Source organism: Arctopsyche grandis, chromosome 12 (assembly GCF_051622035.1).
Source record: "Arctopsyche grandis isolate Sample6627 chromosome 12, ASM5162203v2, whole genome shotgun sequence".
Taxonomy (NCBI): Eukaryota; Metazoa; Arthropoda; class Insecta; order Trichoptera; family Hydropsychidae; genus Arctopsyche; species Arctopsyche grandis.
The window spans coordinates 10277966-10302958 of NC_135366.1; the positions used below are offsets into that span (position 1 = coordinate 10277966).

A 24993-nucleotide genomic window follows, 5' to 3' on the forward strand; every position below is an offset into this window, starting at 1 on the left:
GATAAATGCTTTGTAAAAAAGGTTCGGCAAACCTTTAACAATGCATTTACAACATGAGAACAATGAACAACGCGCTCTGGGTCCGCTTTTTACTCATATATTTTGAAAGACGTTCAAGATTTTCATTCATTTATCACTTTTTTAATGGTAATTGTATTGCGATCTACATATGCATATGCAATGTGTGATAAACTGTTTGTTTCATTTTTTCATAATACCTGCATATATCATTTTTACTTAATCTATGTTTATACTACTAATTTTATTGGTATTTTGTGTAATCCATGTATGCAGGGCTTTTTCCCATGTAACACGGTGGAATGTCGTTCCGGGACCTTTTTTTCTCTACATTTTTTATGGTTCAAGGAATATTATTTTTTAATTTTATTTTTTTGGCATATATGTAAGTTTAAAAATGAAAAAAATATCTTGTTACTTCTCAAACGCTGCTGCCGATTCCATTAATAAAAATCCAAAAACAAAAACAGAAACGACGACAGAAAATATGAGTTGATGATCATCAGACTCGTGGGACACTTTTCGATACTTCAAAATACGTCGATCGATGGTTACTCAAAGGCACCGTTAACACGAGAGATATCTACACCAAAGGAAGACATTCGGCCAGAGATCATAACACAGAGAAAAATAATCGAAATAATTTGCCATTTAAGAATTGGGCAAAACTTTAGAAATTTTTATTAAATTATATGATATTTTTACAATTTTATTTTACATTTAGTCATTAGTTGTATATTTGTATCTGTTTGTTTAATTTTAGATTTGACATGTTAAAAATAAAAAAATAATTATTATTTTTCTTTGATATTTTATGCGCTTCGAAGCATATAAAAAGTTGCTTCGAAATTTCATTTAAATTATATTTGAATATAATATATAATATAATTTTTTCTCATAAAAACTTGACAAGAAGGATAATTGGATTATTACGCACATTGCGATCGCCGAAAAAACAATTTTTGCCATGAAAATCGCGATTACAGAATATTTGGCACTCGAGCTATCGTTAGTATATTAGACTTTTCGGCTGCCAGATGTTCCGTTACAGAGATTTTGGTGACTTTTGGGCGAGCGCTTTGTGACCAATAATCACCGAACCAACAAGGAGCGAGTTCCAGCCCTTATTTTTTTCAAAAAAAAACCCTGCGTGTATGTATCATAAAAGTACATATTATATTTAAACATGCAGTACATACTATTTACCTAATCATTTTTTTCTGTTTGTTATTCCGATTGAATGTTTATATTGAATAATTAAATTTAAGATGTTAATATTTAAAAATATTCGATCGTCATTATTTGATTTAATTAATGACAATCGAAAAGATGCATACGAAACGATGTAATGATACGAAAAGATGCATCGGCGATTCGATCGACACACGAAACGTCACGTGCATACATATGTATATCAGTCGATAAACGTAAACGTAAATGTATGCATGTATAATTGTACATCGCACGGAATGTACTTGCGTATGTACAAACGTGACGGGCGCGGCATCGATTCGAATTTGGCGGTTGGCGGTAGGCGGTTGGCAGCGAACAGTCGTTGGCGGGAGGGGAAGCGGGGAGGTGGGGACCGGCCGAGACAGAGACAGAACCGAGGCCGAGGCCGAGGCCGAGGCCGGGACGCGCACGGGATTTATCGAGCAGCGGGCGATCGAGGGCGCGCTTCGTCGCCGCCCGCCGCGCGCCTTCGCCCCCCGCGCTCCGCCCCCACGCGCCCCCCTCTAACCCCCGCGCCGCGCCGTGCCGCGCAATCGCAGTGTAGTTCACGATGAGCGAAACAGTCGAATTGTCGTGCATGAGTCTGCTGGAAGTGGCTCACCGCGAATATCAAGCGGGTGAATACGAACTCGCTGAACGCCACTGTATGCAGTTGTGGACGCAACAACCGACGGACACCGGCCCTCTCCTTCTGCTTTCGTCCATACATTTTCAATGGAAAAAAATGGACAAATCAGCTCATTTTTCGTCGTTGGCTATACGGCAGAATCCACTGTTGGCCGAGGCGTACAGCAACTTGGGAAACGTGTACAAAGAGCGGGGACAACTCCAGGAAGCTGTCGAAAACTACCGACATGCGGTAAGACTAAAACCAGATTTCGTAAACGGTTACGTAAACTTAGCCGCCGCCTTGGTCGCCGCTGGAGAGGTAGATCAGGCCGTCGAAGCATACATTAGCGCTCTTCAAATAGATGGAGATCTCTATTGTGTGAGGAGTGATCTGGGTAACTTGTTGAAAGCCCTCGGGAGACTGGAAGAAGCTAAAGCTTGCTTCGTGAAAGCCATCGAGACCAAACCGGAATTTGCCGTCGGGTGGAATAATTTAGGTTGTGTTTTTAACTCCTTGAATGATATATGGCTGGCGATTCATCATTTCGAAAAGGCTGTCACGATCGATCCCACGTTTTTAGATGCGCACGTCAACCTCGGCAACATGTTCAAGGAGGCTAGAATATTCGACAGGGCCGTTCCTGTGTATTTGCGGGCGTTAAATTTATCTCCGAAAAATGCCGTCATACATGGAAATCTCGCGTGTGTCTACTACGAACAAGGATTGATTGATATAGCTATAGAAACTTATAAAAAAGCGATAGAACTTCAACCCATTTTCCCCGACGCTTACTGCAACTTGGCGAATGCCCTCAAAGAGAAGGCAATGGTGATCGAAGCGGAAAACTGCTACAATACTGCACTGCGACTTTATCCCAACCATGCCGATTCTCTAAACAATTTAGCTAATATTAAGAGAGAACAAGGCTATATCGAAGAAGCCACCAGACTGTATTTGAAAGCTTTAGAGGTTTTTCCAGAGTTTGCTGCAGCTCACAGCAACTTCGCTTCTATTTTACAACAACAGGGTAAGCTCGAAGAAGCTCTTATGCATTACAAGGAAGCAATACGCATTCAACCCACGTTTGCAGATGCATACAGCAATATGGGAAATACTCTCAAAGAAATGCAAAATATATCCGGGGCATTGCAGTGCTACACGAATGCGATTCGAATAAATCCTTCTTTTGCTGACGCTCACAGCAATTTAGCTAGCATTCACAAGGACACGGGAAATATTCCAGAAGCGATACAATTTTATCGAACAGCATTGAGCTTGAAGCCGGACTTCCCCGATGCTTACTGTAATCTAGTACACTGTTTACAAATCGTATGCGATTGGAGCGATTATGATGCTCGAACGAAAAAATTGGTGTTGATAGTCGCCGATCAATTGGAGAAAAATCGATTGCCTTCTGTTCATCCACATCACACTATGCTCTATCCGCTAACGCACGGCTATCGAAAACAAATAGCTGGACGTCATGCCAATCTTTGCATGGAGAAGATTTCGTTTCTGAATAAACCTCCATATAAATTTTCTAAAGATTTAAACAGCGATCGCATTCGAATAGGGTACGTGAGCAGCGATTTTGGGAATCACCCTACGTCGCATTTGATGCGATCTATACCAGGCTTACACGATAGATCAAAATTTGAAATTTTTTGTTACGCTCTAAGTCCCGACGATGGTACCACTTTTCGATCGGATATTTCAAAAGAAGCCGAACATTTTGTAGACTTGTCACAAGTGCCTTGTAACGGGCAAGCTGCTGATAGAATTTATGAAGATGGAATCCACATTTTGGTAAATATGAACGGGTATACAAAAGGTGCAAGGAATGAAATATTCGCTTTGCGGCCGGCTCCAATTCAAGTAATGTGGCTAGGTTATCCAGGAACGAGCGGTGCTGATTTCATGGACTATCTCATCACGGACGCAATCACAGTTCCTTTCGAGTTAGCAGACATATATTCAGAAAAAATAGCCCACATGCCGTATACGTTCTTTATAGGAGATCACAAACGAATGTTTCCTCATTTAAAAGAACGTTTAATTGTTAGCGACAGCAATCAACCGACCGAATTTCTCGCCGACAATGTAACATTGATAAATACTGTTGATTTGTCATATTTAGTTGAAAACACGTATATAAAAGAGGTCAAGGAATTGATTAAATCCTCAAATCCAGTCGAAATTTCTTTAAAAGTAGCTGAACTTCCCACTACTACACCTATAGTTACAATGATAACCAAAGGACATGTTGAAACGTCTGTAAATGGTTTAATACTTCAAAATGGATTAGCAACGATACAGACTAATAGCAAAGCAGCAACCGGTGAAGAGGCTCCTCAAAGTATCGTAATAACTACTCGACAACAATACTCATTGCCAAATGATGCCATAATTTATTGTAATTTTAATCAGCTTTATAAGATCGAGCCAATAACGTTGAGTATGTGGGTGAACATTTTAAAAAATGTTCCAAATTCAGTACTGTGGCTTTTAAAATTTCCTGCTGCCGGTGAAGCGAATATTAAATTGGTAGCCCAACAATTAGGACTTCCGGAAGGACGAATCATATTTTCCAATGTAGCAGCGAAAGAAGAGCATGTACGACGAGGACAATTAGCTGATGTGTGTTTAGACACTCCTCTTTGTAATGGACATACAACTAGTATGGATGTTCTCTGGACTGGTACTCCTGTTGTCACCTTACCTGGAGAAACTCTGGCTTCTCGAGTTGCATATTCTCAACTACATGCACTCGGATGCTCGGAACTTGTTGCCAAAACAATGAGAGAATATCAAAAAATTGCTATTCGTCTTGGAACTGATAGAGAATACTTAAGGACTACTAGAGCGAAAGTATGGAAAGCTCGTAATGAAAGTCCCCTCTTTGACTGTGATATTTATACGAAAAGTATGGAGTTGCTTTTTAATAAAATGTGGAAAAGACATAAGAAAGGAAAGAGTCCGAAACACGTGCGCGTGACCCCTGATGACTTACAGATTACTAACGGTCAATAAAATTTTGTCATTAAATAATTTAAAATTTAAAAATTAAGCCTAAACTTACCCACTTTAAAAATATAATCTACTTCACCCCTGCTTTTCTATGTGCAAATCCCATTTTTTCAATATTTAAAATATTTATTGTCACATTATCAATAGAAATATAGAGTTAAGTACACATCATTGTTTTCAATAAAAACATATGTATTTGTTAATTAATATTTTTTTATTCACACTCCATAACCAATCCTACACGCGTCAACAACTGATATAAGGAAATTCGATTCAGCTGTATCGGTGCCGTCAGCATAAAAAAGTAACAAACGCAAGTTTAATCATAATTAGAAAATTGATCGTACCAGACAACATTGAAACAACATGTTTTAAATAAATATATTAACTGTGCTTTGAACAAGCTTATCTCAACAAAAATAGAATATAGGTATGTTATGTGAAACGAGGCATATACGTGCAGATAAAAAATATAAAAGTTTTCATAGTTATCAAAACAAAAAGTGATACTGAGAATTTTGTAAATTTGCGAGTTTGATAAAAATCAGATGGAAAACAAAAGTGAAGATGTAATTTTATTTAAAACATAGTAAAAATATTAAAAGAGTATATACTTTTAAGAACATGTTCTTTTACTAATTACCCATAATCATTGAACCCAATTAAATTCAAATAATAATTATTAAATCAAAATAAATTAAAATTAATGAAATCAAAAGAAATTAAAATTAATTAAATCAAAATAAATTAAGTCACACATATACATAAAAATGAACATGTGTTTGAGCATTTACCACATATGTACATACATAATAAGCCAGCAGCATAGCTCGGTCGTTAAGCTTCTGCTTAGCTTCGAGAGGCGCCGGGTTCGATCCCGACCTCGATTGAAAATAATGTTTCTAGGTATATCTGTAGTGCTGCTGGTCAGACCTGGATATTTGTGACTCCAGGTCGATTGTTTCCTATCAGAGTTTGCCAATTTTCTCTGATTTCATTGTTGAAACGGTTCCCGATTAAAAATTGGTTAAAATTCTTCCTACCTACTATGTCACCACCATTTGAGTATGATCAATGTATAATAAAATTAACGTACAATTCATAGATGTCTCGTTAATTTGCTAGTTTTCAGTGTCTTGTATAATAAAAAATGCTGTATTGTTTGTAATTGGCCAGGAACGCGCATTGGGGTTTACCTGTAAGGCCTTTCTGGTATAACATGTAATAAAAAACAAAATAAAATAATATATCATACTCACGGGTCTACTTCGATCCACCAACTTGAAATATCTCGACACTAGTTTTTTTGACTTTAGTAAATAAAATTAAAATGGAAATAGATTAGATAAAGATAGAAAATATAACAAGAATTGATTTTTAAACGTTTTTTTAAATATTTGAAAAGTGTGTTAATAGCTTAAAAATCTATGAATGATCACAATATGTCACGTACACATATTAATATTTACGTACCACACATACATATGTACATGTATACAGTACATATGCATGTGTATATACACAAAAACATTTTTGTATATAGTATACAAACTTTTGTTAAAGCAGACGAAAAGTCGAGAAAACGAGAGTTGAGATATTTCGAGTCGGTTCCGTTTGTATATATGTTACAGTGAAAGTATATTTCAAGTGAAAATATATGTTCACTAGTGAAAATATATTTTTACCACTTCAAGCAATGAAAATGTATCAAACAATGAATTTTCAACGTTTAACTCTATAAATTTAATAATTCAATCTTGAATAAATAGGCCCAACCCTTTCTTAACCTAACCTATCCTTACCCTTAAATAATACCAACCCTAACAATCTAATCTTAAATTAATACAACCAACCCTGAAAATGTAACTGATTATGATTTCACTGAAACGTCAGTGAAAATATATTATCACTTGAAATATAATTTCACTGTGACACATATTATTATTATTGTAACGTGGACGTGTAGAGGGGTTTCCAAGATCGGAGTGAAAGACGCAGCTAGTGTAGTTAAAAAATAACAAAATATATATAGCTTTTAAAAATAAAATTCATTATTTTATTTTATTTTACACACACACACACACACACACACACACATATATATATATATATATATATATATATATATATATATATATATATATATATATATATATATATATATATTTGACAGGTAGACCCCAATGCACATTCCTAGACAATTAATTACAAACATTGCAGCATTTTTATTAGATAAATCGCTGTATTTCGAGAAGCTAGCGAGTATGCGTCTTGTGTTTAAATTTCTACGAAAATCATGATGACATGAAAGCTACGAAAAGTATTCGTTGCAACAGTTCCTCTGGTCTTGCCTCGTGAGTCGTTGTAAGATTGAAGTGAAATTTATAAGAAAATTCATTTATTATTCATTTTTAATCTATATATAATAATTAAGGTTCAGTATTTCTGTATATTGTATGTAGTGCATGCTATTTTTTTTAATAAATTCTTAGATTCATTTTAATTTTTAAATTCAATGAAACATATTTTTTAATGATCAATCGATCGAATTTTCCACTATTATCCTTCTATAATAATTATACGAGTTTTCGAGTTTAATACAAATTATAATAATAACGGAACTAATTTAATATTACAAATACAATTTTTTGTACGCTTTATGTGCAAATAGAAGTATTTAACAATCTGCTTATGAAAATCAATTTGAAGAATGAAGGGGTCGAAAATATTTATGAAAACGGGCGGCATACCCCTAGGGGCGGCCCTGTTTAGCAGTGACTAAAAATGTCTCTTAATAATGATGTAATGTAGAGATTAGGTGAGTGGCTTATGTCAACCAATGATTAATGTTAATCACGGTAAACGGACTACTAGTCATATGTGAACCGGTCGTTCTACATAGATCGTCGTCACCCGTCACACCAAAACGTGTGACTAATTTTCGGTGTGACTAGTTTTTTCGTGACTTATTTTCGGGTGTGTCCAGTTTTCTTGCGACCAGTTTTAGTGTGACGGGTGATAACGTGTGACCGATCTAGTGCGACCGGTTATCCTGTTACCGGTTAACATTTGACTAGTAATCACCGAATCGTTAATCACTTCACCTTACGTTTGCGCCAAAAAGACCTCACCTATAAACGAGCTGTACACAAAAACTAATCCAATCGACCAATGATCTTTCTGTGTTGAGAGTACACGATTTAAGGTCTGACCGCACTAAACGACAACCGAGCGATCCGACACTTCACAACAGTGTGCGACAATATTAGATAAACCGCACTTGAACGACAAATTATGTCAATCATTCGTTCGATACCTCGGAGCAAAATGGACGAAACGGACGCTATTTTAGTATCTTTGATATACGAGGAAGAAGAACAATCGAGAAAACCCAAAAGATTATGGCTACATGCTATTTCAAAGTCACGATATGAAGAAGGAGAATAATTGTCGCAAGGCAACCCCCCACTCAACGACACCTTGCGTCAAAGTTGGTCGAAAAGTCAACTCTGACGCAAGGTGTCGTTCTACGCGGTCTCCGTGACGGGCCGGAATGTGAAATTACCGAAAACGCAAATATCGGAAGGCAAATATCGAAATAGATGACACCTATTTAGTTTCAGAATATCCCTGTATGTATTGGTGATTTTTTTCACTGCTTCGTTTGTCTTCATTACTTGGTCTAACATAAACAGGATAAAATGACGCAAGTGCCCTTCCTCTATTATTATTGGACCCTTCCTCATATGTTAACCACTAGTCCACGTCGCTCGGTCTCCGTGACGAGCCAGAATGTTAAATTAAAGAAAACACTAATATCGCAAGGCAAAGATCGAAAATCGAAAGATCTTAAGTCGAAAGATCAAAAAAAAAGGGTGCATGGTAAACGTTACATACTCACTTAATTTGCGCGAGCAGGATACAACAGCTTTTCCTCCCTTATTAATGTGTGCGCGCAGAATACGGGAGGAAAAGCCTGTTGCTCTTGTTCCTGTTGTACCCTACTCATGCAAATTAAGTGAGTATGTACCGTTTACCATGCACCCTTTTTTTATCTTTCGACTTAGGATCTTTCGATTTTCGATCTTTGCCTTCCGATATTTGCGTTTTTGGTAAATTTCACATTCCGGCCCTTGAGGTAGACCCCGTTCTACGTCATGCGACTGTCGCGCAGTGCGATACGTCTCATACAATTTCATACAAACAATATTTGGTCGCGTACTGTTGTGAAGTGAAGGATCGTTCGGTTGTCATATAGTGCGGTCAGACCTTTAGGTTGGTGGATAGTATGATGAATTGAAGTACGTGAAATCTGTTTATAGAAGAGACTTCTCCGACAGCTGAAAAAAAGAGTAGAATACATTTTTGCATTAGAACGGTTCCAAAAGTAAAATCTTCGATTTTTGGTTTTTGTTTTTGCAGTTGATTTCAAAAGAAAATAATCCGACGTGTTGCTAAAAGTGCACCGGATTCTGAGGAAATGTACGGAGTGGAATTTGAAATAAACAAACGGGAAGGGGAGAGTGGCGAGCAGGGTGTGAGGCGGCGCGTTCGCGAGCGGCGTCTACGGGCGGGAAGCGCGCGCAGCGGCGCTCGCGAGCGCACGGTGAGGGCGACGCGGTGCGCCCTCAGCGGCCCGCGCCCGCCGCCCCACCGCACCTCCGACCCCTCGGGGGCTCCGCCTCTCGCCGTGCCGACGCCCCGCCGCCCCCGCGCGCCCGCCGCCGCCCCCCGCCGCCCGCCCTCGCCTCGCCGCACGTGAGTGTTGACCGGCGCTGCCCGGACCCGAGCCGCGGCTGCTTGCCCGAGTGCGGCCGCCCGACGCCGACGCCGACGTGTCTCGCCGCCCCGCGCCCCGCCGCCCCCCGCGCCCCCGACGCCCCACTCCCGCCGCCGCCGCCCGTCGCCCTTCCTCTGACACAACAGCTGACCGCCGCTCCCACCGACATTCGCTCGTGTCATCCCTTATTTATCTCACGCTCGGACGTCAGCGACGCGCCCCCTCCCCTCCCCTCCCCATTCCTCGCTCCAGACGTCTCCTCGGCTCGCCTCCAGAAACGTCCATTCTTCACCTCGTAACTATTTTCCTATTGGATTTCGAATTGGATATCAAATCACACTCGTTATTTTTCTAATAAAACAGAACAAAAGAATATCAATAATTTTATTCACACTGCATACATATTTATTCACGTCTCGTTATTATTCAAATTAATTAATTTATATTTATAATATTTTCATTTAAAAATGAGCGACAAACATAACTCCCAAATTCTTTTCCACACCCTTCCATCAATTTGCGAGATGCTTTGTATAATCTTGTAAAAATCGAGGTATATATAAACACTAAAATGCATTCTATTTCGATAAGCCATTGACAAATAGGCCTTGTTTTCGTCGACTTACTATATAGGTATTGATTTCGTAACGTTCGTATATTATTTATGATTAGTCTAGTTGTTGTCTATAGTATATCGGTAATGAGATAAAAGCATTATCGTAAATATTTGGTGCGAAAATTAGTGCAATCTGCAGGATTGGTTTTGATACGTTTTGATTGAATCATATGTTGAATTATTTATAGAAATCATACTCGTGTAGATTTTATGTGTTTTGTTTTTAAAGTTTGCAGAAATATGTTGTTGCACCATTAAATTTTTAAAATAAACATGTCAATATTTTTCATACATATGCGGCGGATCGATATTTTAGCATGTGCAAGCTTTTTGTGTTTATGAATAATATCGATGGTATAGTAATGAAAAAACTATTAATTTTGCAGAATAATTATATATTGTTTTTTTTTTTCTTTCAGAATGCGTGTGACAGCAAAACTGCACTAATCGTTAGTTTCCTCTATCGACGTAGCAATTGTGTCAAAAGGTTTCTATAGTTTGATGGTTTATTTATTTTTAACGATGCCGCTTTATACACGTTGACTTTATTTTTTAGGATCAAAAGTCATATCTAATTGATGGAAGGAGTCTGGGTAAATAAATTTATTCACAATCGATTATCATGTCGATGAGTGGCGGTAAAGTGATATCGTCGAACCATGTGAAGCAGCACAACCCGAATTTAAAAATGTCAAATAGTTCCGGATCAACAATAGGGTCTTCGTCGCCCAACGTCATCTATCCAATATCCCAAATGAGGTCACCATTGGTACAGTGTGTCAAACTCAATCTATCCAGTGGGAATACATACAAGACTGATTTACAGCGTGAATATAAGACTGAAGTTTGTCTAAAACGACCGGAGTATAACAGGGACGAGGCGTTCTTCGACGATTCGGAAATAGTAGTTATATCGGATTCAATCGACGGGAAAGACAGTGTGAAGAGTTCGAAGCAAACGAGTGACGATCAGAATGCTCTCGTGCCGGATTCTACTACCAGTCAATTGGACGGAAAACATTCTTTCAATTGTGGAGACGATGTTTTCGTACAACACAAAGATGGACGGTATTATTTAGGTTGGTGATTTGAAAATTGGAAAAATGCATAATTGGGAATTTTATGATGATAATTTTTCATAATCTTGTTTCAGGCACGGTTATCGCCGTGGAAAGCAGTGGTGAACGTTGGTTGGTCAGATTTGGAGATAACACGGAAAAATGGGCGACGATGAGAGAATTGCGGCCGTTGTCTTCGTCTGGTGGGAATGATTCGCCTGCTATGTGTGTAGTTTGTAAATTTTCTAGGGGTGGTAAGCGGGACGAAGTCATAACATGTGATAAATGCAGTAGAGGTTATCATCCAGGATGTCATAATCCGCCTTTATCAACTTGGACGAAAGGTTAGAATTTAATACCATTGTCGGTTTTTTTTTTTTTAATTAATCAAACTATTACATGATTATTTCTACTATTTTATTTTAAGGTGCACCTTGGAGTTGTACTCGATGTGTTGATCAACGATTTAAAGTAGCTATTGAAAATAAGGCTCCCCGTAAGGCTGAAGTAGTAAAAGTAAAACACAAACAGAAGTCTCCAATTAGATTACCATATGATGTTAGTATACTTTTTTTTAATTCAATCATATCGAAAACAAGCTAAATTGGAACAACTTTGGCCTTCCTTTTTGAAATAATGTTTCCAATTGCATTTTTCTTATAAAATAAGACAAGTTAAATATGAAAATATACGAAAGAATTGATCTTTGCTCTAAGGACAGTTCTGTGAACGATCTTATTGTTTTGGTTTTTTTTTTTTTTGCATCAAATCTTTAAGTTCATAGTGAGGTGGAAACAATTTTTCTAGTAGACATACATATTTTAATGTATCATAAGGATACATGTATGTATCATATCTACATATTGTAATTCCGGACCAATGTAAAGTGAAGAATAACGTTTGTAGGGGTATTTTGAATTTGTGGGAAACAACGTTTATGGGGAATGCCGGACTGTTCAGACTATTGTATGTTCGAACACTAAGCTACCTGCTTTTAAAATGAGGGACACACGGTTAGCTCAACACTCGAGCAAGCGGCGATTCCGTGTGGACCTCCTGAGTCATAGAAAATAATACTGTGAACTGAGTTTGGTCTATCATTTGGATTCCTGTAACAGTATCATGAAAATTAACATTTAGATTGAGAAATAAATATTTATTATCTGAATAAAATCAAAGTCAGAGAGGATTATGTCGAGGAAGGAAATGGTTTTGAAATGGAAAAGGTTTTACAATGTGTCGAGCTCTTTGTCTTCAAAAAATAACTTGCATGATGCCGTCATATGTAATATGGTTTTATATAGCTAGTGAATATGTAGAAATACTAGTTTCATTTTCATGATATTTTTCGTTTATTTGTTTCCACCTCATCCCTGTGATAGTAGACACTGCTTTCATTTTAAAATCAAGCAGAAGTACATATTAAATGACATTTGTAATATTTATTCACAGTTGAACTCTTTGCATTGGGATTCTGAGCACAGAACAAATACAGAAAACACGTATTGTTATTGTGGATTGACGGGAGACTGGTTTTCTCAGATGTTACAATGTGCACGTTGTAAACAGTGGTTTCATCAAGGTTGTATTCCTTGTTTAAAATATCCTTTGTACACCGGCGATAGGTAATTATTTTTAAACATATTTATTTTCCAATACCCATAGTCAAAATGTACTATAATTATTTTTTTTTGTTTTTAGGTTTTACGTTTTTGTTTGTTCTCTATGTAATTTTGGAGTGGAATTTTTACGTCGATTGGAGATGAAATGGGTGGATTTAGTTCATTTAGTTCTTTTTAATTTAACAACGTATCATTCCAAAAAATATTTTGATTTAGATACGATTATAATACCTTACACCACCGATAATTGGTATGCTCTACAACTGCCTCAAAAGGTACTAATATTATATAAGTTTATATATTTTTTTCTAATGTTAAAATGTATAAAAAAATTTTAATACATTTATTTTTCAGATGTATTTGTCAACATTAGTAGAAAGGCGTGAATTAATTTTGTCAGCTTTAAGCAATAATGGAAATAGGTTTAAATGTGGTCGTGAAATAAAAAAACGCACTACTATATGGGGGTTGCGTTCAAGAACACCACCACCTCCACCCTCGCCCCCAACTGCTCCACTTCCTCGGGGACCACTTAATGATCAAGCTTTATCTGGGCGTTGGGGTCGACTTTCATTTGTACCATATCCGTAAGTAAAATATAATTACAAATTCGTCATTTGACAATAGTGATGGATTTTAATGTTTTTCTTTTTTTTTGTTTAGTCAAGAAAGTTCTTCTCTGGAATCCAATGATCATCAACAGATGATAGTTCCAGCTGATGGTCATTGGCATTCGCTAATGATGGGAAAACATTTCCAAACCTGTTCAAGTTCTGATGTCGAAAGTCCTAGATCAACACCCTCTCCCATGTTGCCAGATATTCCGTCTGGTTATCAACTACCTAATGATTTTAACAATAGATCTTACAATAGCCAAAAATCAAAAGATGAGACACTGGAGTCTGATTATATTTCGAATGATGATGCACCGTTAGTTGATCGATTGAATTTGAAACCTTTTAAACAAAAGGAGTATAAATTTTATGAAATGGACTATCAGGGAGGAGGTTTTGTTAAAAAGAGTGTTCCTTTTCCAAAGCTTAAAAGACAAAAAAATGAATTGTTAAAGCAAAGAAATAAGAGACGGAAAGATAAGTTATCTTTGAGAAACTATGATAATGAGGAAATTATGAATAGAACTAAAAGAAAGCTTAGAAAATCATTAGCTAAACAAAAACACAAGAGCTTAAAAACGATATCAAAAGGAACCAATACTAATCCAGTGGATGAAGAAAGCTCTTTCACGTCTACAGATCATGATGGTGTTTCCAAAGATTCTAATACCTTTGATACAATAAGGACAAACGATGTTTTACCATTAACTCCACCGACTTCAATGTCTGCTCCACCTACTCCTCCTACCACATTAATGCCAAATTCTAATTCCAATTCTAGTGATCTATCATTAGAGTATCAAATACCAAATTCTCTCTTTGGAAAAGATTCTATAGTTTTTGATTCTGATCATGAACCAACTGAATTCAAAGAAGACGAATGTAATAGCAAATCTTTTGATAATGAAGTTAGGAAATTAAAAAATGTAGAAAAATCGCCTAAAATCAAAGAAAAAAATGTAAATAGTGATAATACTACAAATAATTGTAACAATTTTAGTCAAACACATAATTTAAAAACAGCTGCAATCAATTTAGAAATTTCAAAACTTTCAACAAAAAATATTGTTGAGCATTCCAAAATTATGTCTTTACATAATATAAAACCTGATGCTGCATACAGAAATTCTATACCAAGCAAACCTGAAAACGATTCTTCCGGTGATGATACTTCTAGTCGTGGAACATTAGATTCTATTATTCCGCATCCAGTAAATTTTCAAGGTGCTAATAACCCTTTTCACAATGTGAATAATCCGACCCTAGATCATGGTAAATATGGCAATTTTATCACAAACAAGTTGTTCAACAGACGTCAAGTTAACAAACAGTCCCACAATTGCAATTCAAATAAATTACCTAATTTGAACAAATGTCAGAGGATATCATTGCCTGTGAATTTAAATCCTGTTCAACCGGGAATCAAGTTATTAAAAAGGCAACTGAGCGAAAAAGATTTAATAATTGGGCCGAATGGAGAAGTCAAACGTAGAAGACACAGACGGATAAAACCGTTACAGGTAACTATATTGTACATATGTATACTATAACTATCAACATACTGATATTGGATTTATATTTATTCTAACTGATGTTTTCATTTCAGAGCAAATTTGTCGGTAATAAGGATCCTAGATTGAATGAACGTCAGAAGTCATTGCGCTCGTCATTGGGTCAGGAAGATGTTAGAAATGGTAGTTTTCCTACAAACATTGAAACTAATTCACAACTGCCTAGCTGTTCGAGTAATGCTGTCACTAGTCGGTGTCTGAGACAACGACAAGAAAAAAATTATTTCGATGGAAGACGTGGCTCAACCTCTTCTAATAATGCTAATAATTCTGTTATTGGTGCAAATGTGCCATTCGTAAACATGCAATGCAAACTAGACGGGAATGTGAATTCGCAAGGAAATCATTTTTCAAACGAACAATGGAACTCCCCGGAAGATATACAAGATCTTAAGACTTCTGTACATAGTTATTTCGGAGCTGCTAATAGAATAGCGACAGGGGAAAAATTTGCATTAGCCGGTAAAAGATTAACAGATTCTGGTAAACTTCAATATTTAATAGAATGGGAAGGCCATGGTTCCTAGCATTTATGTCTCTAAAAAATTGTATGTATTTTGAGATGTTTTCTGTAAATATATGAATTATAAAATAAAAACAAATTATAATTTTATTGACTGATATTTATATTGGGAGTTATTTAAGATTTTCTTTTACTTACCATTTTACAGTATTTAATGTGTAAGGCCTATACTTCTGTTACACAAATATTTTTAATTTTTCCATTTATTTTGAATTTCGACTCAAAACAAATTAGAAAATTCATATTTGCTTATTATTGTAAGTTTTGACATAAAAATAATAGTATTGAATCATCGAAGCATTGCCGTTTTTACGCACTAATGTTTGTTTATTGGTCATTATTTTCTTATATGTTATAAAAATTTATAAGCCAAATTGTTGTATTAGAAATACATATGTTGATAAATTCGAAAATATATCATTATGGAAGTAAATTCGTACAATTCTTTTATTTTAGTCAATATTTGCCAAATAACAAGTTTGATTTTTTGCAATGTGTGTGCTACAAATCGGTGCATTCATCTGATCGTATTGGCTCTCTAAATTCTATGATGTCTCAACACAATAGCATTATTCAAAAAATGTCTTCAATGTCTTTGAAGAGGAATAATATTTTTCTTTAAATATTTAAATAAATTTTAAATCAAGTGTACGCTTGTTTATAATACGCTTAGTTTTTTGATCTAATCAATTCTGAAATATTATATATTCGTACGTGGAAAAGTTCATTAGTATTGGCTTTAATCCTATAATATTTGTATATCATATTGTCGTTTTAGTATTATGAGACTGAGAAAATAAACAAAAAAATTAATATAATTTTTGTTTATTAACAGTCTAGGTACAATTTTGTCATGTGTGCTAATTACTTGTAATTAAAAAAATTGCTATGTATGTGACGAGTTCTATTGTAGCTCAATTTTTATCATTAGGTGACAATTTGTGAAGGTTTTATCAAAATTTTGTAAGGAATTATTAAAAACTTAAACAAAAGAGTGAAACCATATTCTTTTTTTTTCAATTTATTTATTGTTAGTGGTTAAATTGTATATGGATATTGATTTGAAATTTATTTAAATATTGATTAATCGTATACGACTTTTGTTATCATTCTAATTATCTTGTAAGTGTAACTCTTTAGTGTAATAATATTATTCGAAAATTTTTTATCAAGTGCCTTTAATTAGACATATTTATGTTTCAATATTGTTTGGTCATATTTATATAAACCTTTCTTCGGCCAGTACGAATCGGTACGTGCACCAGCTACTTAGTGAAATTGGATTTGATATCTGTATTTTGAATATTGTGGTGGACGTACTGGCGAATTTTTCTCGGGATCTATTCCCACGATTGTCTTTAAATTATGTATGTACTTATGATGCCTGTAAGCGCTGTATGTTTGTGTTTCTTTTTTATGTAAATATTTTACAAGCATATATAATTAGAATTCGTATATGTATGTGCTCTGCCTAATAAATAATCCTCCTCCCCCCCCCCTATCGCACATATTTGTATATGTAAATGTGGATGTGGTATGACTATGTATAACATTAATAAACAGAGTTGATCTTGTGATATTGCTATGTTGGTATATACTTTTTTACATTTAAATTTTCGATACAATGGAATCTTGAAATATGTTAAATTATATTGTAAGTAGGCATTTTTTATCATCAGAATAATGTGGTCGCTAAAAGCTAATTTCTGTTGACCTTGTGGAATTATTTCGTTTTCACTTTTTTTTATTGTTTTTCAATGCAAATTGGCGATTTTTTTTTTAAATATAATCAGCAATTTTTTTGGTTATTAGAAATTGTCTAGTTATCAAACGCATAAAAATAATTTTTCATTGGAGCAGTATCTTCTTTATTAAATTAAATTTTTTTGAAAGAAATGTTCCTATTTATACAAAATAATATAATCTTAAAATTTATCTCTGGGTATATCTAATGTGTTTTTTTTTTTAATTCAATCCATTAAAACAACTGCAATGGTATTTTCCACGTTACTATGATAGTTTTTAGCTAAAAAAATAACGTTTTTGCATTTCATAATTTTGATCTGCATGTAATGTAACAAATTCTTGTTAGTCCATACATTATGTTAAGATTTTTTTTGTATAAATAGCTTTATTATAGACTGAAAATTAGATAATTCAAAGTTCACTATTTGTAACCATTTAACATATTTGTGTATTATGCATGTCATGATTAATAATTTGATTTTTTTGTGGATAAGTAATTGAATGGAATATAATTTTAGTATTTTTTTTTTTAATTAATATCTTATTTTTTATTTGTAAAATGTTTATTGAATGATGTTATGGAATTTTTATAAATAAAAATTCATGTGAAATATATGTTTGAGAATAAAGTAAATAAGTTTTTTTAGAAATCCTCATTAATCATCCATGTTCATAATTTTTATTAACAGATTATTTTATTTTTAATCAATAATTTAAATAAAATATATCCATATTTTTTTACCTTAAATAAATTTATTTTATTTCTTCCCCATCTGTGGAATTTTATAACCTTTTCGGCGAGACTTTGTATCGACAATTATTTGAGCTTGTCTTTTCAAAAATCCTCTTGAAGGTATTTCTTCTTCTTCATCAGAAACTAATCAAATTTAAACATTGTTATGGTAACATTTCAAATGATTTTTTTTAACAATTTTTATTATTATAAAGTTCACCTGCTGCTTTTGAAGGATTGCCTGAGGGTGTGCCTGCTCCTCTACTTTTTGTACGTGGAGCTAAAAGTTCTTGATAAGCGGCTGGTAAATCAACACGTTCTGCAGAAGGGCTTTTTTCCATTGGAGTTATTTCACGACTCCGTCTCTGAAATTTATAATTGTTTTTATTTATCATTTTAAGTATATTTCTATTGGGTTTTTAAAATTGAACTTACCCTGTCTTCGGCATTAGGTTTGGGTGATAAAAATTCTTCAGGTGGCTTAATTGCATCGAAATCTTTCATTTGATCTGATGCAGACGTAAATTTAGTCTTAAATAATATGCAAATATCATTCAGATTTGTTGTATCATCAGACCAATCCGGAACAGGAGTATCATCAGCTTCCTTTTTGAATAATAAATAAAATTTAAAATGTTCGAAAATAGAAAAAAACAATAAATTTACATATTAATAATTACCTCTAATTTTAAGCAACAATCATAATACGTTCTTTTAATGTTTATCAAAACTCCTGAAATTTTAATTCTTTCTATATCATATTCTCGTTCTTGATCAACGAGTACATCAGTGTCTTTCTTGAGGTTTTCCATTTCTTCCAGATTCCTTAAAATGAGTTTAAAGAAATTGATTTAAGACAATCTATAAATTAAAATATTTTAACGATCATTCAAATTAAAACTTACTCTTCCTTATCTTTAACCTGTGCAAATTTGTGAGCCTCAATTTCTGACAACATTAAATTTTGATCTGATTCCAAATGTTTCTTTTCTTCTTCAGTGTTGTTTTTCAAATAAAACAATCTTTCTGTTGTTACTTTTTGAATTTTAAATTTTCCAAAGACTTCTTCGGGATCACTTACACCTAAAAAACATTGTCAAAACAAAAATCAAACTGATAAAAATGTTCAGGGATTGTGTTAATGAAAATTTATTATTAAAATAATAACCAGTTATTTTCATCAATTTGTGGAAAATATCCTCTATATTTACACCTCCTATTGAAGATCCATTTTCTTCTTCTACTATCGGTAACTCTCCCGAACCCATTGAATCTTGCTGTACTAGTAACGGACGAGCTAAAAAATTGTTTACTAATCGTAAAACGAATTTCAAAAGTAAATTTAACATTATGTCTAACATAACATGCGTTTACAAGTTGGGAAAATTTTTCTTTCCAATCGTTCGAGCTCAGCTTTTCTATCGTCTACCCTATTGCGGAAATTTACAAGTTGTTTTTCTCTCAAACCAGAAGCTTCTGCAGCTCTAGCTTCAAGCTGAAGCAATGCACTCATTGTACTATCTCTCATGTTCATTGCTGACGCATTTACATCCTGAAAATATGTACAATCAGTTTAGTGTGTGTTTTGTTCATCGATATTTATTATGAACATCAGAATAGTTCACTTGAAGTTTTTTGATTTCTTCGTTTTGTTGCTTTATCAAATCTTCTACTTTTGTCAGAGCACTTTCAAATTTAACAGAATCACACAGCAATGAATACCTGATTAAAAATATTAAATAATTAATTTGCTCTGATGGTATTTGTATTCTTAGTATGAAAACAATTATGATGAACCTAATGCCTGTGTATTTTTTCCGTACATGCTCTGCTTCCATCCACTGTATTGCTATACGATGAATATCATTCTCTAATTGGGATATTGCCTATGAATAATAAAAAAAAAATTGTATAAATGGGATAAATTTCAGGAGTTGATTGAATTCTTTTAGGAAAATTTACCTTTTTAGAAGTTTTAATTCTTCCTTTGCCATCTAAAGATTTTTCTGATAATAATGTTTGATACTGTCTGTCCAATTTATCTAAATCATTTTTCTTCTTTTTCCTTTTATATCTGATTAAATCTAATTGTTTATGGAGATCAATAACCTTTAAATCTAATATTTGCTTTAACTAAAATAAATTATTGAAATATTTATAGATTTTTCTTCACTCGTTAGACATGTATATAACAATAAAATGAAATTGGAAACATACTTGATCATGATTTTTATTTCCGATGGGACCAAGTTCATGGAGATATTTTACAAGTCTGAATTGTTTGTCGCCACCCAATTCAGTTTTAGCTTTGACTAGTTCTTCAGATACTTTCTTTATTTCTTTTTTCAGTTTATTTATTCTGTCTGAACTCTGTTTCGATGCATTAACATTTTCTTCATAATAAGCTTTACGTTGACCTTCTACAATTAACGAATTTGAAATTGCGCGCGTTACAATTGTAATCGACAATATTTATTTATTGTAAATAACATTAGACATTTACCCGAAAGCTGAATTTTCTTCTTGATTTCCAATATTTTTTTGTTGATTATGGCCAAAGAATTTTCGGTTTCGACTCCAATCATTTGTTTTTGAAAACATGAAGATTTCGCGCCAGCACTCATTTTGAAAATATTGATTCGAATTTCCCATCAAAAAATATCAAAAGCTAGTTTTAAACAGTACTTGACAGCCAGAAAATCAAAATAAACTCTTGTTTGGTTATCTTATTGATCAAACTATTCCAAGGCGACCCTAAATACAAATACATACATACGTACAACTTTCGAACCCATCTCTAGCACATAAATTAAATAACAATAAAAATATTATTTCAAAAAGGAAATTAATAATTTCTAAAACATATAACTTCAAAAATATGAATATACAGTAAAAGAAATTCTAAATTGTTGTTTCATGTTTTATGGTTCGGAAACGGATCGACATAGGCCAAAAGCTTAGCAACAAAACATAAACGAACCGTTCGCCATCTACCGGATGGGTGCCGCTCGTTTCGCATTCCAGATGATCAGCGGTCGCCTACTATTTGTTTATATTCTCGCGTTACAACAAGTAAATTTCAATTTGTATTCAACTTTTTTCATTTCGCATTTTCTTTTTAAAATATATACAAACATAAGACAATAAATCATTAAAGAAAAAAACCGAACGACTAGCTTTATAAAAAAGAAAACGAAACAATAAACATTGTTCTGATTTAAAAAAATAAATTCAAACGTATTTTTTCAAAACTTACACCGATCGTACGAAAGTGCAACGTTCGAGCGCCGACGGTTACGAGCCGCGAAACGACAATTCTCGACCATATATAGTTCCGAAATTTTTCTCACGTGGATATCTCAGCGAAGACTGCACAAAGGCGTAAAATTTAAATGGACATCTCTTTAAATATTTTCAAGGAACCGATGCGTGTGACTTTGGGTGTAGTTGCATGAGTTGGACATCAAATCGAAAAAGTTTGTGAAGCTCGCGCGGAGGAATACATGGCCGGCCATTTTGTTTAATGCAGTAAGTGTCGGCGCGGTGAGCGCGAAAGACGTACGGTGGCTCCGGCCGTGCGATAGTTCGAGTGCGACCGGGAAAACGGAAAATCGGAATATCGAAGGAGCGGAAGTGACTGCTGACCGGAAGGAGCACCAGATGCGGTCGTGATGAAGTCGGTGTGGGGGCCGCTGTGGCTGTCGCCGCTGCTGGTGCTGTTGGTGGCCAAAACTGCCGCAGGTAACCAACCCCTCATTCCTCACTCCTCACTCCTCACTCCTCACTCCTCGCGACACAACACATTCTACTCTTCGACTCGCAGACTCCGGCTCGCTCGCGTTCAGGGTTGCCACACAGTGCATTCGCAGTGATTTTTTTGCAGTGATGTGTTTTGTTTTTCCTTCGGCGGCAAATTACGATAATGACGAATTCCTTCGGATACAAAAACGCCACACTAGTGTTTACCATTCAAATTGTATACTATTATGTATATTCAGTGTTGTGGATGTAAATGTATCGAATTATTGTCAAGTGTAAAAGTCATATATGAATGCCAAAGTGAGTGTTTTTTTTTTTTAGGCAAACGTGTGTGTGTGTGTACATATGCAATTGAAGTGCATTCGTTTGTGTGATCTATCAATGGATTACAATTGAATGTATATTTAAACGTTCTTCATGTACATTACAAATATTATGTGGAGTATTTATTTGTTTTGATTCTGACCATCTGTGATTTTGATTGATTTTTATTTATATACAATTTCTTAGTTCTTAAATTTGTTATCTATTTATACAGTATGCATCTTTTATATATTCAAAACATACCATCATCATTAGCTTAAAAAAAACCATTTTTTTTATACTTTCAAACATTTATCATATCGTAAATCATGTTTTTTCTTATCTTTGTTCGGAAAGCTCATTTGATGATTTTGTTGGTATTTTAATGCTACTTGAAATCAAAATAATTAAAGTTAAATCTGGTTGTAACGTACTTTTAGGAATCATTAGTTCGATATTCGTTATAGCTGCTGTAATTAGATACATGAGCAAGTAAGGCCGCGTATAAGGGATGTACATTTTGAGGGGCGGCAAATTGAATAATGAAAAATATCAAAATTAGTTTATTTACAAAAAAATAATATTTAATAATGTTTAAATACATATTTGGATATAAAAAAAAAATGAAAATGAAGTAAAAAAGCAGATGAAATAGTCATAGAAAACATAAAAGTTTTAATAGTAAACTGACTATTATATTCTGTTTACATATGTTTAAAGATGCATCTAAATAAGTGTTTTCATTAAACACAAATATATCTATAACTTGATTACCACTAGAAACCCACACTCAACACCCATGTGGCCAATAATCCCTTCACTAGTCTACATAGGAACGTCACTGACTATAACGAATACCGAATATAAAATAACAAAACCTCGAAAGTATTGTTACAGTATTGAAAATGCACAATGACTTAGTACCCGAATTGATTTAATTTTTATTTTATTGCGGATTCAACAACACGTGTGAGGGTATTTGGATATTGTATCTGCTCAAATGTGTTGATGTCGTTTTTGTTAATTAGTAAATTGATTGAAGGGCGCGTGTGTGATGATTGTGTGCGATGTGTGTTGGTGTGTGGCAACCCTGGAGCACGTGTTTGTATTCCAACAAGTAGCCGAGCGGCCATAAGTTGTTCCAGTGATTTGAACGAGCGGGCTCACACCAAACGAAACCCGTTTACCGCCCAAACTAAATATTGTTTTTACTACACACAGACGCCATTTTATTCGATTGTGTCGCCATCTTTTTATTCTATTATATATTGTATATGGAAATCATCCGTAGAAATTCCCCACCCGCCTCTAACAACAACTATTCCAGTTTGGAATAAAAATATAACTATCTTATCTGTATCACCTGCCATTTTTTTCGCAGCTTCGCTTTTATTACTACGTGCGTATGTGTATGTTTTTCTTCTTCTTTCGTCGTCTGGTTTTATTTTGTTTTTTGATTTTTATTTTAGTCGCAGAGTTTCTTTCGTCGATGAATGGATTGTCGAAATTATCTCAGAATATGGAACGTGCAATAATAATCGATGTGTTTTCATTCGCTGCATGACTACACAACGCTTACTAAGTGTCAAATTACAGCAACGACAGTAATTCAATCATGGGAAAAATATCGCACGTACATATATCGTATCAATACATTCTTATGTACATGTATGTACATAAGAATGTATTGATGTTATCAATCATGGAAATTTAGAATGTATTTGGCATAGGTATTATACGTGTCTCTTCTGACAGTATTCAAAACGTATTGTACAATACTATGCTATGTATTTGCAAGAAGTTTTCTGAATTTAATATGCTAAATGTTGATTTAAAATATATTGTTGCTTTACTTTTAAACAATCATCGCGAATGATTAGATCAGTAGTCGGCGATTTAGTCACTTTGTGACACGTGAGAGTATTTCTGTTGGCTCTTTTATAGTTCTTGCAGAAAACTACTATTATCTCTCTTTTTTATCTCTCTTTTTCATCTTATTAATGTTATGTTTATATAATTTCAGTATTTTTATTTCGTTTTCGACGTTCATTCGTGTTGATTTTTTCGAAAATGATTAAATTTTGTTAATATTTCAGCTTTAAAACCTGTCGATCCTGGATTAGATCAAGAGTATGTCTTAATGTCATGCTAATGAAAAAAGTTAATGCGTAAATGAATCATAATCTTGTTTGCGTTTCATAGTTTACATATAATATGTTGAAACGATACGGCTAATGATGTCCGTATCGTTTTCTTTTGCGTTTTGTCGACATGTAAAATATTAAAAGTTTGTTGATTAATTCTGTGAAGGTGACACGTTCGCATTTTATATCAGTTCACTTCAAGATCGCGAGGTGCACTTGTCTTTCGCAAAAAAGTTCGTTCGAGTAGAAAGCGTGAGAACTCGGGTTTCCTCAATGGATTATTTTATTATTGTTAGATGAGAGTACGATGTGAGCTCACTGTAGATGTGACGCAATCATTAATTACATTATTACATTGACGAAATCATTAAAAAATATAGAAAAAAACCGCATTCGCGTTTTACGTAACAATCGTTACCGTTCAGTTTGTCGCGTGCGAATTAAAAACATTCTCGACACCCACCTCTCTCTCTCTAATTTCATCTCTTTTATGCGTGTAATCTACTCACTAAGTCTCTATTTACGTGCCGATGGTGTTTTTATTGGACTTTTATTTGTCGATTTGAAGGCGTTTACGGTCACGCCGTTTTGAAAGCGAATGCAAATCACACCATGCGTATTAAGTATCGTGATCGG

The 24993-nt window shown here is 34.4% G+C and overlaps 4 protein-coding genes across 4 annotated transcripts in view; 3 read left to right on the forward strand and 1 right to left on the reverse strand.

Moving 5' to 3' along the window:
- The first annotated feature begins 1572 nt into the window (after window positions 1-1572).
- LOC143919770 (UDP-N-acetylglucosamine--peptide N-acetylglucosaminyltransferase 110 kDa subunit-like) lies at window positions 1573-5087 on the forward strand. Its single transcript, XM_077442287.1, has one exon. The coding sequence runs from the start codon at window positions 1802-1804 to the stop codon at window positions 4889-4891; it is 3090 nt and encodes a 1029-aa protein (XP_077298413.1). The 5' UTR covers window positions 1573-1801; the 3' UTR covers window positions 4892-5087.
- On the forward strand, window positions 1615-18048 carry Pcl (polycomb protein Pcl). Its single transcript, XM_077442286.1, has 10 exons — window positions 1615-2110; window positions 10704-10771; window positions 10841-11363; window positions 11438-11686; window positions 11770-11900; window positions 12795-12967; window positions 13044-13239; window positions 13319-13551; window positions 13628-15098; window positions 15185-18048. Exons 3-10 carry the CDS (start codon window positions 10907-10909, stop codon window positions 15674-15676), a joined length of 3402 nt encoding a protein of 1133 aa, XP_077298412.1. The 5' UTR covers window positions 1615-2110; window positions 10704-10771; window positions 10841-10906; the 3' UTR covers window positions 15677-18048.
- A 128-nt stretch (window positions 18049-18176) lies between these two features.
- Window positions 18177-20775, reverse strand: CCDC151 (Coiled-coil domain containing protein 151). The gene is made up of 12 exons (XM_077443311.1): window positions 20655-20775; window positions 20369-20571; window positions 20114-20284; window positions 19949-20037; window positions 19762-19873; window positions 19511-19703; window positions 19320-19463; window positions 19057-19234; window positions 18832-18976; window positions 18587-18757; window positions 18372-18516; window positions 18177-18295 (listed from the first exon to the last, which is right to left on the reverse strand). The coding sequence occupies exons 1-12, from the start codon at window positions 20773-20775 to the stop codon at window positions 18177-18179; spliced, it is 1791 nt and encodes a 596-aa protein (XP_077299437.1).
- A 903-nt stretch (window positions 20776-21678) lies between these two features.
- Window positions 21679-24993, forward strand: part of N (neurogenic locus Notch protein) — a 52511-nt gene continuing 49196 nt past the window's right edge. The window contains exon 1 of the mRNA XM_077443463.1: window positions 21679-21892. Coding sequence (XP_077299589.1) covers window positions 21823-21892 — 70 coding nt within the window. The 5' untranslated portion in view covers window positions 21679-21822. The remainder of the gene's footprint in view (window positions 21893-24993) is intronic.

Excerpts from the sequence above, each read along its gene's own strand:
- LOC143919770 (XM_077442287.1), top strand. The coding sequence starts at position 1,802 with ATGAGCGAAACAGTCGAATTGTCGTGCATGAGTCTGCTGGAAGTGGCT.
- Pcl (XM_077442286.1), top strand. The coding sequence starts at position 10,907 with ATGTCGATGAGTGGCGGTAAAGTGATATCGTCGAACCATGTGAAGCAG. Across the intron at positions 11,901-12,794 it reads CAATTAGATTACCATATGAT|TTGAACTCTTTGCATTGGGA; the intron begins GTTAGTATACTT and ends ATTTATTCACAG. Across the intron at positions 12,968-13,043 it reads CCTTTGTACACCGGCGATAG|GTTTTACGTTTTTGTTTGTT; the intron begins GTAATTATTTTT and ends TTTTGTTTTTAG.
- CCDC151 (XM_077443311.1), bottom strand. The coding sequence starts at position 20,775 with ATGAGTGCTGGCGCGAAATCTTCATGTTTTCAAAAACAAATGATTGGA. Across the intron at positions 20,285-20,368 it reads GAAATAAAAATCATGATCAA|TTAAAGCAAATATTAGATTT; the intron begins GTATGTTTCCAA and ends AATTTATTTTAG. Across the intron at positions 20,038-20,113 it reads GAATTAAAACTTCTAAAAAG|GCAATATCCCAATTAGAGAA; the intron begins GTAAATTTTCCT and ends TATTATTCATAG.